Source organism: Portunus trituberculatus, chromosome 20 (assembly GCF_017591435.1).
Source record: "Portunus trituberculatus isolate SZX2019 chromosome 20, ASM1759143v1, whole genome shotgun sequence".
Taxonomy (NCBI): Eukaryota; Metazoa; Arthropoda; class Malacostraca; order Decapoda; family Portunidae; genus Portunus; species Portunus trituberculatus.
Window position 1 is genome coordinate 9,583,382 of NC_059274.1, and position 16,717 is coordinate 9,600,098.

The 16,717-nt window shown below is 39.0% G+C and overlaps 1 protein-coding gene across 1 annotated transcript in view; it reads left to right on the forward strand.

Annotated features, from left to right (window-relative positions):
- LOC123506796 (rho guanine nucleotide exchange factor 11-like) overlaps window positions 1–16,717 on the forward strand; it is a gene marked incomplete in the record, with an annotated part of 643,649 nt that overhangs the window by 136,774 nt on the left and 490,158 nt on the right. The window contains 1 exon segment of the mRNA XM_045259143.1: window positions 1,699–1,746. Within this exon segment, the coding sequence (XP_045115078.1) occupies window positions 1,699–1,746 (48 nt within the window).

Below are 16,717 nucleotides of genomic sequence, written 5' to 3' on the forward strand. Positions count from 1 at the left end.
CTAGTCAACAACCAGGACATCAGGAAAGGATAGGTGTTCCTGTTTTTTTTTTTTTATTATGTAGAGAAGAATGCCAACCAAAGGCAAAAAAAAAAGAAAAGATTAGACCCACTTGAGTGCTGGGTCTCTAAAAAGTGGAATAGCATCAGCCAAAATTAGGGAGCAAATGCCTCGATACCTCCCTCTTAAAAGAAGACAAGTCGTAGGAATTCGGAAATACAGATGGAGGGAGGGAGTTCCATAGTTTACCAGTGAAAGGTATGGATAATTGAGAGTACTGGTTAACTCTTGCGTTAGAGAGCTGGACAGAATAGGGATGAGAGGAAGAAGAAAGCCTTGTGCAGCGAGACCGCAGGAGGAGGGGAGGCATGCAGTTAGCAAGATCAGTAGAACAGTGAGCATGAAAATAGCGATAAAAGATAGAAAGAGATGCAACATTTCGGCGGTGAGAAAGAGGCTGAAGACAGTCAGAGGAGGGGAGTTAATGAGACAAAAAGCTTTTGATTCCACCTTATCTAGTAAAACTGTGTGACTGGAACTCTTCCAAACATGCGAAGAGTACTTTAAGGTTCTTTAAGTTTTGGCAGTCATTCAGTAAGTGCTGTATAACGAATGCTGTATAGAGAAAGTCAATGATGGTGTAATGATGCAGAAATGTGATGTAGAGAAGCCATGAAACTAAAATGAGAGGTGTGCAGATTTGATAGGAAAAAAAAAAAAAGCTCAATGCACAAACATGTTCTTGAGCAAGAAAATATTAGATGTTGCTGATGGAAATAAAAGATTTGATAACTGCTGAGGTAATGGTAAGTGATACAAATGTCATGATAATTAATGAGGTAATGCTAATTAAAGGAAATGCTTGATTTGACACTTGAAATTTACTTAGTGCTGAAATCCTTGTATGATGTTTAGCATATAATACTATTGATACATGATAATAAGTTGTGTTGTGACTGTTTTATCTTCTCATCGGAGATGAGAAGATAAAACAGTTTATATGGGAAACTGTGATGAAAAATATTAGTCATGGAGTCTGGTTGAAATGAGTGTAGTGAAGATGAAAAGCAGTTATACAGAATATATGAAGATGAATATTGTTCAGAGAATCTATGATGAAGATAGATAGTGGTTATAGAGATGCACCAGTGCCCACATATGATGCATAAAGTAGAATGTGTTGAGACTTAAGGGTATTTTGTTGGTCTTTTGTTTCACTCGGTCCAGTGTAGATTGATGTCATTGTTAAGACATGCGCATAGGAAGCAGGAGTAAAAAATAATAGGATATGACAGTTGTGTTCATATATCTTAGTGGTGAAGGCAGAGATGAGGAGAAATCTGTTTATGTGAATGACCTGAAGATAAGAAACAAAAGATGCATATAATATTCATTATTTAATATTGCCATCTTAAAGAGTTGATGAATACTGTGTTAAACCTTATCATAAAATTTTATTATATCAATGTATCATATGATTGCATTTGTTTTTACATTCAATGAAAAGTATTGTACTTTTTTATGAGTGCTAAATGTATAATTTAGTGTAAATTTATGTATTAAGGATTATTATTGGTATTTTTCATTGTGTTGGTGATGGTTGTAGGTGACTGGTGCTGGGCTTAGCTTAAGGCAGTTGTACTAACAACCCTCATGTTTTGGTGTCCACTAACCCTGTTCTCACCATTGCTCCACCAGACAGTACATTCTATGTCTCGGCTGTGAACTCTCCTGCGGGCACGTTAGGTACAGTTCCATAGCTGCCAGTACTGCACAGTGTGTGTGCTTTTTGCTTGATGCAATAGATAAAGTGTGCACTTCCAAGTCAATGCTTGGATTATACATATTTAGTACAAGCACAGACCATGTAGTTTGATCTTTTGTGTTGACATTTTTTAAGGCTGTGCTGAAGAGCTTAAGCAATGCTCAGTTCCTGAATGATTTCTGAAAGTTAATTTTCCATGGTAGACTGAATTTTATAGTATATTGGTATTGTTCCGATTTAGGAAACATCATATATCTGGGATTGTTTGCTATATGAAGATATTTGGATGTGCTATTTTAGGTACTTATCCATTTGAAGTGAAGATAGTGTCCAAGTTCCTGACTGCTCCAAATATCATGTAACAGGAAAATTCAAGAAATTGAAAAAGACAGTTTTATGCTGAGCATCATTAACAATCTACACCTGTTCCCTGACTTGATGAATATCTTCTAGTTTTCAAATATGATTATGCACACATCCATTTTTCTCTTTGCAGAAGGTTTAAGATAAAGCAAGAACAGTATTGAAAGAGAAAACATTGCAGGTCATGCAATAGCTTTTTGATATCCATTAATCACTATACATGCTGATTCTTATATGATTTGTACTGGAACTTGTAGTAGAGTAAAAGAGGGAATGTAAAATGTTCAGATTGTGAGATGGAATTTGCTATGATTTGTTTGCCAAGTTTGATCACATACATATGGTAGCTATTTTGTGAATGAAGCACATGTCCCAACCCTTCCTGTAGTCATTGAATTGCATTATCACAGTAATGTAGTACTTCCCTTTATTATGATTTAAATGCTTGCAGACATTGCACCTGATGATTTAAGGAAAAGTATTGCCTAATAACTATAGTAAAACTAGACTAACTTGGTACTTTTAGGCGTTGGCTGCACCTATCTTTTATTATTGTCACGTTTACACTTGACACACACACATGGTGATCTCTTTCTCCTGCTCATATTTTCATCATTTGCCTTAATTTATCTAAAATTATAATATTTCATATCTGCATGGCTTATTGAATGGTTTTTTATTTGGAGATGGAAGAACGATGTTGTATATCTTCTACTACACTTAGCAGTATGTATTGGTTGTGCAGCGCTGCCACCCAGTTGTCCTTGACACATGAATCCCCAAGGTTGCTCCCTTCTGGATATGGTCAGGTCAAGTCACTCTGTGGTTTGAGGTGGCAGTAGTGTGGAGAGCTAATGCCAATGCCCAAAGTATCGAGCTAAGCTATAGTGCTGTACGTTTTCTAGGATAGTAATTTGTAGGATGGATAGTAATGTCTGCTTGCTCAGAGGACATTGTACTAGTTCACTTGTTTCATTTGCTTTGTCAGTAAACCACCTTCATACATCAAAGTCAGAATTATTCTCTGAGTATTAAAGTAATGCTAAATATTTTGGATGCAGTTTATTGATTCAACTTTCAACACTTTCATACATAAGCGATGAGTAGCCAGCTATGACAAGTGGCCGAATGCCAACTACGGTGAAATTGAGTTAGAAATAAATGTTTTCTGTTTTATGATTTACCTTAGATCTTCGAAATAACATTACACTATTGTGATTAATGAACTCTAGCTGCACACACAATAGAAATAAGATCATATTAATGTTACTATTTCTAAGATGTAGGGGAAATTATAGAATAGAATATATTTAAACTATTTCATGGTGGTTGGCACTTAGCCCCTTGCTGCAGCCAGCTACTTGTGTACTGCAGGCATGATTTCTGACTGTTGATGAGTATGCTTGCAGTGTAGTTACAATGATGTGACATTCAGTCTCTGTGGCTGTGACCATAGTGCTCATTGATTGAAGTTTAAAGTGAGAAAATAGAAATTATACTACTTGTAGGGAAATATAAACTTGAGTGAAAGATATACAGTTAGTTCTTGAACTTTTTGGGATGAAGTAACAGAGATATCTAGAATGCTGATTATCTGTGAAGACTTCTGATCCTGCTATGGATTCTTAAGGCGATACAAATTAAGAATCCACCTAGCATACCTATAGACTTTTTTAGGTTAAAACATGTTAACACAAATACTTAACTTGATAAAAGAAAGTGAATTAATGATCATTGTGGTGTAGGCTTTTGTTCCTCCCTACTCCTTGGTATCACAAATACAGCTGCCATTGCTATGTCACCATTGCTGCCACTACTGCTGTCATCATCACATGCTCTATTCAGCCTTCCTTCCTTCCATCATTATAATTAACATCTCCACCTTCTCTAGAACAAGCATCTCTTCATGTTTAGGGGTGTCTCCACCATGTTTCTTGGAAGCTTTTTTTCTTGGCTATGTTGAAAATATGATGACAATGTTAACAAGAACTTAGTTGTAGTGAAATATATACAGGCAGTAGGAAGTGTACACTGTTAGTTGCCAAACTTGCACTTGATTATAGTGCAAAAGAGGGAATGTAGGATAGTATGATTAGCAGTGTTCTATGTATGTATGGTGTAGTGTGCTGTGCTGCACACATGATTTGATTTTGTGGCAACCTTTGAATTCACATACATCTCCCTTTTGGTGCTAGTCTGTAAATTATCAAATTTGTGAATGATGAATCTGTGAATTTTTAAAGCTTTCTATATTAGACAAAACATCATGCTTAATGAATGCTTAATGAAAGTAAAAACTGATAGAGAGAGAGAGAGAGAGAGAGAGAGAGAGAGAGAGAGAGAGAGAGAGAGAGAGAGAGAGAGAGAGAGAGAGAGAGAGAGAGAGAGAGAGAGAGAATTTACCTAGTTGTATTGTACAGGATTTGAGTGGGGGTCATAGTGTCCTGTCTCCATGTTTCCATTTATCCAAATTTTCCTTAAAGTTATGCACATTATGCTGTAACAACTTCACTATTCAATGCATTCCACTTCTTCACCGTTCTCTGTGGAAAACTGTATTTTCCAATATCCTTCACACACTGCCTCATCCTGATTTTCTTTACATGGCCATCTTCTTCTGTCAATAGCACTAGGTCTTTCTTGTCTATCTTTTTCAATGCCATTGACTATCGTTCTCTTCTATCTTGTAAGGTTGGTAGTCCCATTTCCTTCAGCCGCTCTTCATATGTTGGGTCCTTTAGTTCTGGCACCATCTTTCTAGCAATCTTCTGTATCCGTTCTAATCTTATATCTTTTATAAAACTTGGATACCACACTATAGCTGCATATTCCAGTTTTAGATGTATCATGCTTGTAATGATTGTTTTCATCATATCTTTGTTTATTAATGAATGTCCATGAATGTGTATGTGTGTTTGTGTGTGTGTTTGTGAAAGTTGATGATGGAGTATTATATAGGATTACAAGGTATTTCAAACTATATCAGCCATTTAGAGGTAGTTTAAATTGATAACATTATTTTGTACATACTACAGTTTAGTATTAAGAACTAGCTACTGGATGAAATATGAAAAGGTATAATCTATGGATATTATGGGCATTATTCTTTGTTTGTGAGTTAATATGGTACTTTAATATGCATAGGTTAATGTCTGTAAAGGTAGGCATAGTATGGAGATTTCATGAAGTTAAGTGTTTGGTATTACTTCAACTGGTACTTTTCCAGCTCTGAGTTGGTTGAAGTTCAATGGGCATTTTTCAGAACTAGTGGTTGTCACCGGGTGGCAGCACAGTACTTGTCTCCTTCACTCTCACATGGGTAATATAGAACATACCTGCAATGTCATTCAATAAACACAGAGATGCAATAAGTTGATATGATGCATATTTCTACATAATTGCTGCTAAGTAGTAACACAGGCAAAATCAAACCCTATTCATGAACAATGTATATAAGTTTATTTTCTTGTGAATTGGCATTGAGGCTTATTTGGTCTTCCACATTTCTTAGAGTACACCCTTGATTGGAAGTGTATTAATCCAGTTGACAGTAAACATGAAAACAACATGTCTGTGTCACTTAAAAAAGTCCAAACCATACAGGTCAACTTACTAGTTAATGGAAACAACAATTCTAATTAAGAATAGGCAGCTTGAGTATCCTGGCGAGAATGTTGCTGTCTAACCCAACCTGGGCTGCCCACCTGTTTATTTTAACAAACACATTGTTGGACAAATAGTTAAATTCTTGTTGTAATGTCTATGCTACTATGCCATGAGGAGGAAGAAAGCTTCACATATTTCTCACTCCTCACTCTACAGCTGTCCAGTGATATGCTTATTCTTTGCTCGATTGTTTTGCAACTTCTTGATCTTGATGAAAGCGATGCTAAAATTCTCACGAAAATAACTATACCTATATATCACGTTGTTACTTAGTAAGCTGGGTCATCCTATGTAGTAGTCAAAGATTTCACCTTTTTCATTGTCCAAATCAGTTGATTTTAGACTTGTAATATGCTGTGTTTAAGATATTGATAGCAGTATTACAAGATAATCACAAAAAAATATTTGTTTTAACCAACTTGTAAAATTATTTATACAAGTTATTTAAAAGCAGATACAGAATGTAAACAGTAACATAATATTCAGTTTTCTATGCATCTGTATGTGCATTGGATTTAATACAACAATAATTTAGCTTATGTCAGGGAAGGACATGTAGCAGCAATGACATCTGGTGGATTAGTTCCAAAAACTCCCCATTCACACAGCCTTCCTAAAGAGGGCATTCAAAAGCTTTTGTTTGCATCGATTCTTTTTTATCTAACAAACTATCTTGATCTTCCCATATACCTCTGCATTATTGCATCTCTTACTGAACTTGCTAACTGCATGCTTGTTCCCTGTCATCCCATGGTGTCTATGCACTTGAGTTTTTTTTTACTCCTCCTATACTGGGAAATTGGAACTTTCTTCTTGTTTATATTTTTTCTTCTTCCTACAAATTGAAATGTTTCAAAGCAAGAGTATCAAGACACACCAGAATCTAGATTAACCTTCCCACTTGTTTATTCTTCCATTTCTTTTTTGAGGAACATATTGTGAGCATTTTTCATGCCCTTGGTTGGTCTCCCTGACTCAAAAAAAAAAAAAAAAAAAAAAAAAAAGAAAAGTATGTTATATTTGAGCCATTTTATTAATCTGAATTTTGTAATCAAAGATGTATCATTGCAACAAAAGAATAATTAGAAGTTGACTTTGTTCACAAGTTTTTTCAGTGGTGTGTAATGTTACACACTTTAGTTCAATGCAAAGAAGGTCCATTGCTCCTCTGTAATGGCAATTATTTTTTTTATTTCTTTAACTTTTTTAATGTAGGAGGGGAACCGATCAATAGCAACAAAAATTGATTATAAAAGGTTCACAACTGTCAAAATTGCCAAATCTATGGGATAGATGTTTTGAGACTTCCCTCTTAAATAAGTTCAAGTCATAGGAGGGTAGAAATACAGAAGTAGGCAGGAGAGTTTATCAGAGAAAGATATGTATGCTTGAGAATACTGGTTAACTCTTGCATTAGGGAATAGTTTATAGTACAGGCTACCCCTGCTTAATGAAGGGGTTACGTTCCTAAAAACCCTTCGTTAAGCGAACCAATTATAACAAGTTCCATTGAGAGTAAACAAAGTGAGAGTGCATCATAGTACAGTAAAAGGTTTAATGAAAATAAAGATTCTGAAGATAGAAGATTATTGGATAATTTGGATGTCAGAAAAGTAATGGGGCCAGATGGTGTTTCAGGCTGGGTGCTGAAAGAATGTAAAGAGCAACAACTGGATCCAATTTTGGATATAATTACAAGTTCACTAAGTGAAGGGAAAGTTCCATTAGAATGGAAAAGAGCCAACATAATACTGATATTTAAAAAGGGAAAAGCAAGTGAGCCGTTAAATTACAGACCGGTGTCACTTTAAAGGCGGCGTCACACTAGCACTTTTCCGTCTTCTTTTTCCGTCAATTTTCTGACGACTGTCAACTTTTGCAGACGGTGGCCGTCACACACAAGCTTGCTTCCGCCTTTGCCGCGCTTGTCGATTGTAAACAAACATGGCTCCTCATTCACCCCAGCAAGCCGCGGCTTTTTTGCACCTTATAATGTAATCAGCTGTTCTGTGATCCCAAAGGCAACGGTGACCTCTAATGCTCTCTATGAGAAATTCGTCAGAGTGTTTTATTCACTGACAGATAACATAACTGCTCATCTTGGCCAACTACTTGGAAGTTACCTTGGAAATATTCAAAAGCGTCGGACATTCGCACTCCCCAGTTGTACACAAACAACTGAGGAACTTTTCATTGCTAGTCTGGAAGAAAACAATATGTATACAAATATATATTCATCAACTTATTTAAATTTCTTTTGTCATGATAATAGCATTCTTCCGTTTAACAAAAAAAATTTTAATAAAAGTGTTGATTAGAAACCATAGTTCTTATTTTGACTATAAATTGGCGCTAGACGAAAACGATGCGTTCCGTCTGACTCAAGAAGACGGAAATCGCCTGAGACGACGGAAAAAGTGCTAGTGTGACGGCATTATGGGAAAGTTGTGTGAAATTATTATCAAGGAAAATGGGTTGAACATCTAGAAGAAGAACAAGTCATAACAGACAATTTGGGTTCAGGACAGGGTGGTCATGTGTGTCGAATTTATTAAGCTTATACTCAAGGTAGTAAGGCAGCGTCACACTAGCACTTTTTCCGTCGTCTCAGGCGATTTCCGTCGTCTTTTTACTCTTCTGTCAACTCTTTCCGTCGTCTTGAGTCAGACGGAACGCATCGTTTTCGTTTAGCGCCAAATTTTAGTCAAAATAAGAACTATGGTTTCTAATCAACACTTTTATTAGAAAATTTTTTTTTTGTTAAACGGAAGAATGCTATTATCATAACAAGAAATTTAAATGAATTGATGAATATATATTTGTATACATATTATTTTTTCTTCTAGCCTAGCAATGAAAAGTTCCTCAGTTGTTTGTGTACATTTCCAGGGGAGTGCGAATGTGCGACGCTTTTGAATATTCCCAAGGCAACTTCCAAGTAGCTGGCCAAGATGAGCAGTGGACAAAACACACTGACGAATTTCTCATAGAGAGCATTAGAGGTTACCGTTGCCTTTGGGATCACAGAACAGCTGATTACATTATAAGGTGCAAAAAAGCCGCGGCTTGCTTGGGTGAATGAGGAGCCTTGTTTGTTTACAATCGACAAGTGCGGCAAAGGCGGAAGCAAGCTTGTGTGTGACGGCCACCGTCTGCAAAAGTTGACAGTCGTCAGAAAATTGACAGAAAAAGAAGACGGAAAAGTGCTAGTGTGACGCCGCCTTAATAGGACTGGATAACCAGAGATGGATGAGTGGACACAGTATACCTGGACATATTAAAGGTTTTTGATAAAGCCCCTCATGGAAGACTACTTTGGAAAATAGAGAACATAGAAGGACTGTGAGGAACTTTGTTAGAGTGGATAAAGGATAATTTGAAGGAAAGGGAGATGAGAACCGTGATCAGAGATATATACTCATCTTGGTCAGAGACTGCAGCAGCTCAAACAGTGAATCACACACATACACACACAGTGATTATTCGGTACAAGACATCCTGATTTCAGAAAGACACATAAATTGATCATTTGGTTCAGTGTACAAGACACTAACAAATATCAGGGTGGCGTTGAATTACATACATAATAGTATGATGAAAAAGATGATAACCTCTATGATAAGAGCTAGACTAGAATATGTAGCAGTGGTATTGTCACCATTCAGGCAGAAGGGCATCGGGAAACTAGAAAGAATCCAAAGGACAGCTAAAAAGATGGTGTCAGAAATAAAGGATCTTCCCTTTAAAGAAAAACTGAAAGAAATGGAACTACAAACTTTGAGGGATATACTGGAAAGAGGAGATCCAATAACGATGTATAAGTTAGTTAACCATACAGAAAAGATAGATAGACAAGACCTAGTATCACTGACGGAGGATGGAGATAAACGAACAAGACGCTCCAAGATCATGAAAAGTTTAGGATGGTGGACATCTGGAACGGAATGAATGAAGAGATTGTAGCAGCAGAAAGTGTACACAAATTTAAAGAGGGTGTCACACGGGCACTTTTTCCTGCGATACCGTGTCATGCGACATGATTTTCGACGAGATGTCGCTGAAGAAGGGAGATCTCGTTCGATGCGGTGTCCACGGAAACAATCGAAAACACGTGGATTTCCTGTGATTAGAAGTCGTTGAAGGACTATATTGAATATATTGTATTAAATATTATGCTATTGTATATTATCATTAATTGGTGTTAGGTATCAGTACTTGATTGTGAAAATTTTATCCCATTAACTTGTGTGTATATATATATATATATATATATATATATATATATATATATATATATATATATATATATATATATATATATATATATATCGAATTTAACTTAAATATGATCATAGAACATTGATTTTATTTCGTGGTTTGTTTACGTTCTATTTTCTCTTACTACGGCAATATCGCCTCATCAAACCAAGAAATCATCGGCTGCTGCATCATCACCCATTATGACAACACTTACATTGGGAAGACACCTTGATTGACTTTGTTCTGGACCAACCACCACTGTGGAACACCTCGCATCCAATTGTAGTGTACTTCCTCATCTAGAGGCAGCAGCCTCCTATACTGGCTGCTTTCTTCTCTTCTAGGTAATCATTTTCGCGTCCACATCTTCATCCTCCTCTGCTGCTTTACTTATTCTTCTTGCAAAGTAAGTCCAAGGATTCCCACTACTAAAATAGCTCGGTTAATGGCATCCTTGCTTGGTGATTTCGCTTCTGTTGTGTTTGTTTTGCTGTTCCGCTGCCGCGCGTGGCGTTGCTGTTGTCTTTCTTGAGATGCCGTGTGCCATATTATTTCCCGCGGGACCGCGACGTCTCGTCGAACATGTTGTCACATACGTGATTTCGCAGGAACAGCGACCGTGTGATTACAGTAGATACGGAGACAGGTCACTATGAGCCCCACTCGAACCCTGTAAAGTGGGTAACACACACACACACACACACACACACACACACACACACACACACACACACACACAGATCGGTCTATGAGCTCTGAGCTCGCTCCGTAATGGGGAAGACTGGCTGGGTGACTAGCAGACGACCGAGGTGAATTACACACACACACACACACACACACACACACACACACACACACACACACACACACACACACGGCCCGGTAGCTCAGTGGTTAGAGTGCTGGCTTCACAAGCCAGATGACCGGGGTTCGATTCCCCGGCCGGGTGGAGATATTTGGGTGTGTCTCCTTTCACGTGTAGCCCATGTTCACCTAGCGGTGAGTAGGTACGGGATGTAAATCGAGGAGTTGTGACCTTGTTGTCCCGGTGTGTGGTGTGTGCCTGGTCTCAGGCCTATCCCAAGATCGGAAATAATGAGCTCTGAGCTCGTTCCGTAGGGTAACGTCTGGCTGTCTCGTCAGAGACTGCAGCAGATCAAAACAGTGAATTACACACACACGCCCGGTAGCTCAGTGGTTAGAGCGCTGGCTTCACAAGCCGGATGACCGGGGTTCGATTCCCCGGCCGGGTGGAGATATTTGGGTATGTCTCCTTTCACGTGTAGCCCCTGTTCACCTAGCAGTGAGTAGGTACGGGATGTAAATCGAGGAGTTGTGACCTTGTTGTCCCGGTGTGTGGTGTGTGCCTGGTCTCAGACCTATCCGAAGATCGGAAATAATGAGCTCTGAGCTCGTTCCGTAGGGTAACGTCTGGCTGTCTCGTCAGAGACTGCAGCAGATCAAACAGTGAATTACACACACACACTTGGATCAGTTTGAATGAGGAAGCGGTGTCAGCAAAGATTGTGCATAGTTTTAAAGAAAAATTGGAGAAGTGTAGATATGGAGACGGGGCCACACGAGCGGAAAGCCCAGGCCCTGTAAAACTACAACTAGGTAAATACACCTCACACACACCGCTTAGTACAGTGGTTAGCACGCTCGGCTCACAACCGAGAGGGCCCGGATTCGAGTCCCGGGAAGCGGCGAGCCAAATGGGCAAGCCTATTAATGTGTAACCCTTGTTCATCTAGCAGTAAATAGGTATGGGATGTAACTCGAGAGGTTGTAGCCTCGCTTTCCCGGTGTGTCAAGTGTGTTGTGGTCTCAGTCTTACCCGAAGATCGGTCTGAGCTCTGAACTCGCTCTGTAATGGGGAAAACTGGCTGGGTGACCAGCAGGCGACCGTGGTGGTGAATCATGCACACATCCCTTGTCGCGCCCTCAACAGACGAATTCTCTCCCCAAACACAGTTGACAGCATGACTCGCTCCCCGCATTGCCCTTCCCCATGCATCAGTGGCCGCATCTCCTCTATCCACGTCTCCATTCCCACCACTGCAACACAATTACTCCACAGGGACGCCTCGCCACCCGGCGCATCTCCATCTAAATCTCATTTCATTTACATATCTTGCACACAGGGCGCATACATGATGGGTGTAGCGGGGATATAGTGGAGTGTAGCGGGATGTGCTTCCACGCCACTACACACGCTTATTTTTCATTACGAGTGTTTTAATTAGCCCAGCCGGACTGTACCTGCCTTACATGCACCTGTTCGATGTCCACTTACAACACCTGAATTAGTATCGTATGTCCAGCTGCTCTGTAATCTTTCCTTCCCAATTTTGCCGCGATATCAGATCTACCTTACTTGCATATGATAGCTTCAGCTTGTCCGTTTGTGTTAATGATCCCAGCCTTTCACATTCCACCCCGCCATATACACCCTCGAGGCGAATGTGGGATGGTGTAGGTAGATTGGTGTGGTATGAGAACCAAGTGGTAGATGTAGACTGTCGAGGGGTAGGGACGCTATGGTGATCATGTATTGTAGTATCTTGTTTGTTACTGAGTGCGGTAAAGATGCCAGGTGGGATAATGTCGCGCATATTGAGTCTTTAAGGGGAATGAAAGTAAGTGCGAGGGAGGGTGAAAGGCGTGCCCTTGATTAGCTGGGGTAGGTAAAACGGTCTTGCCTTGGTAGGTCAAAGAAAATTAGGTTTTCTTTTAGTATTACCATTTACCTCATGGTCAGCACGGTACGTATTGTGCTGAGCAAATACTAAAGAGATTTGAATAGTAATTAGGGAATGGCAAAAAATGGCAGGACAAAAATAGAGAGATATGTAATATTCTGTTTGGGTGATACGGAATAGATGGACAGCCGATAGCAATGAGTGTAAAAATATAATTGTTTTGGTATGGAATCATTAGGGATAACGATACTACTACTACTACTACTACTACTACTACTACTACTACTACTACTACTACTACTACTACTACTACTACTACTACTTGAAGGAGGACGAAATTTATAACGAAGGAAAAAAAGTACTGGTTTATTTACATACATGCAGAGTAGAGAGATACTACACTCGACTCTATAATGAACTCCTAACACGTGGATCGAATGTGTTATTCTGTTCATGGATTGTTTCCCTTTCAAGACATGACACAACGTATCTTGTATTTTGTGTACGCATTCATTTGTTTTTTTTTGCGGTTTAGTATTTTTCTCTAATTTTTTTTTTAATGATTTTGATTTCTCTCTCTCTCTCTCTCTCTCTCTCTCTCTCTCTCTCTCTCTCTCTCTCTCTCTCTCTCTCTCTCTCTCTCTCTCTCTCTCTCTCTCTCTCTCTCTCTCTCTGACTGGTTCTTTCGTTCGTTCGTTCGTTCGTTCGTTTGTTTGTTTCTTCATTCCTTTGTCTTTCATCATCTTTTATATTTCCTGTTTTCTTCCTTCTAAGTTCGACCTTCCTTTTTCTATTTGCCCCCACTTACTGCTTCCCTCCCATTTCTATTCATTCATTCATTCTTTCTTTCTTTCTTTCTTTCTTTCTTTCTTTCTATGAATTAATTTGCCACTACTTCGAAATAAAGCACATAGTAGCAGCAATAAAGCTCTTGGTAATTAAGCATAGTGTACCGGAGTGGAATTATCGGTAATAGTATTTTAGTGTCTCATATCCTGTTATGATTGAAAAAAAAAAAAAAATGGGCATTAAACTCTTTATAATTACGTATATACGTAAAAATTGTTTGCTATGGTTTCGTGAATGACACGTAATTGAAGTGTACATGGATTTTGTTTTGGTATATGTGGTGATGTGGTTTTATTGCCATTTTTTTCCTCTTTTTTTTTTTATATAACTCTAAGGGGGCTAGATAAGTACACCAAATAGGGAAGGGAAGGCTGCATAATTTTCGCTTTAAATAGAAAAAAATAGGTTTATAAGGGCTAGAAATGAGTTATGCAGTTAAACGGCGGTGGTTGAATCGTGACATGCTTAGATATTTCTGGAATTATAGGCAATAGTCCAAAAAAGAGGGGAAAAAAAGAAAGGAAAGAAGAAACGTGATTAGGCAAATGTATGTGGGAGTGGTTTTGGTAGTAGTTGTATTCGAACCTGTGAATGAAATGGTGTCTTACGATTAGGTGTTTGGTTATATATATATATTTTTAATTCTTTGGAGAATGGTATGTGAACAGGGTATATCGATGGCAGTGATGATAATGGCTGTGTTCAGATCACCAGTTGGACTCTTCGTAATGGTTATATACAATAGGGATTACATGTAGGTATTGACTTTTCTAAACAACGCCTTTTTTATGTACTGTATCAACTTTATCTCTGTTGGTGATGGTAGTCATGACAATGATTTGAGTATTGGATAGAGTGGTTGGCAAGTGGGTGCCCTTCACGTGGGAGGCGTGACGGATAGCCACCGTGACGTGCACTCAAGTCAAGTCTACATGTTTATTAGACGGGAAATGCAGCAGTATAGTTGAGAAGGCGCTCCTGGTTAATTATTTTGGGGGGGCGGGCTGGGGGTGGGAGAGGTAGTGCTGCGGCGTCATAACTCAATTTTGACCTTCCTTCTCATGCAGTCCATACAGTCTTCATTTACGGGATTATTATTAGCTTACTGCGGGGGCTGTTTAAATGAGACTGCCGTTTTGATTCTTTTAATTTTTAAAGTGGGATTCTCACTTGTCCTTTTACGCAAAAACACTCGGCGATTACTTTTCTGTTCCTTTTCACCACTGGGCTGTTCGGCATTCATATTTCTAAGGCAATTATACCATTATTGCGTTTATAATTTCTACGTTTTGAATCAGTAATGCAATATATTTTCTTTCAAGTCAGTCATTATATTGACTTTATAATTATTATTCGTGGTGATTTTAATAACATTTTAGACCAAGGCCTCTCACCTTTGTGTTTAGAAACCGCTTCGTTATATTGTCCTTTTAACTCTGTTTTATGTTGCACTAGAAAAAATAATAATGGCTTTTTAGCACGTAAAGGGAGAGAAAATCCCATGTGTAGGTTGATACACGTGGTGGTTGTGTTTATGGACAGAGAAGCTCACCCTCTATTTATAGAGAGACCAAATTATTTATAGAGACACATTTGGTAGGCTTTTTTTTTTTCTTGCCTCTTAACTTTTACAACCATCAGTTTCCCTCCGTGTTTTTAAAAAAAAGATATGCGGGAAAAAATAATGGTACTTAGGTTACACGAGGAATTTTTCATGGAGAGAGAGAGAGAGAGAGAGAGAGAGAGAGAGAGAGAGAGAGAGAATTTGTTTATATGCTTATCATTTATTATAAGGAAAACTAACATTAGATACTTCACACACACACACACACACACACACACACACACGGCCCGGTAGCTCAGTAGTTAGAGCGCTGGCTTCACAAGCAAGAGGACTGGGATTCGATTCTCCGGCCGGGTGGAGATATTTGGGTGTGTCTCCTTTCACGTGTAGCCCCTGTTCACCTAGCAGTGAGTAGGTACGGGATGTAAATCGAGGAGTTGTGACCTTGTTGTCCCGGTGTGTGGTGTGTGCCTGGTCTCAGGCCTATCCCAAGATCGGAAATAACGAGCTCTGAGCTCGTTCCGTAGGGTAACGTCTGGCTGTCTCGTCAGAGACTGCAGCAGATCAAACAGTGAATTACACAGGAAGGCAGTGGCGAGGGAGGCGGTGGCGTATATAGTGGATAAGGTGGTGAGCGTGGGATCGGGCAGACGTTCATGCGTAGGTTCGAATCCCACCACGTACCGTCATGAAACTTTGTCATTTGTCGAGTGGTTTAAAGTTACCTACATGTCACCATGTTCTAGGTGGTTACACCAAAGATGAGGGTTTGTGGTGATATGGGCCTTAATATGGGTACCACTATAAAAAAAAAAAACTGCCTGTGCCACTAATGGGTGGAAGCTGAACAGCTACAGGCACTATACTCCATAACGGAGAAAAAAACCCCACTAATTTTGTATTATTTTTTGTGATTGAATTCTTAATTATGTGTTTATTGTACTTGTTGGTGTTTTGCATATTTCTTTATAAATAAGATAAATCGTCTTGTTATTGAGAAACTAATTGGACATCTTAGCTCATTATCATGACCCCAACCTAACAACCAAAGAGGAACTAGTTGCTTAAGCGGCAATAATTGATTTGTTCTAATATTGTGTGTGGTGACGTTATCACCTTGTGGGGAAGACGTAACAAGGGTGTGAGTGGCGACCGGTAAGGCGAGGGTTAGGTCTGGAAAGAGAGCCCGGCTGCGAGGATGCTGGTGATGAAGGGAAGAAGGATGGTGGGGGTGAGGGCGAGGCAAGTGCATTATTTTTTTTTCTTCGTGTATTCGTTCAAGGGCACCGAAAACGAACATAAAACGTAGATTATTGTTCCAAGAGTATGAAATAGGAAATTGAATAAAAAAAAGACTTATTTAGTTCTGACATTGCTTCGATTGACCTCTAGAGACAATTTGTATCATAAGAAGAGTGGGAGGAAAAATAGGCAGAGTTCCTGAGCTCACTTCCTAGTGAGGAGAGTGAAAATAGGGATGAGAATGAGTAGAAAGTCAAGTGCAGCGAGTCCGCAGGATGAAAAAGAGGCGTACAGATAACTGAAGAG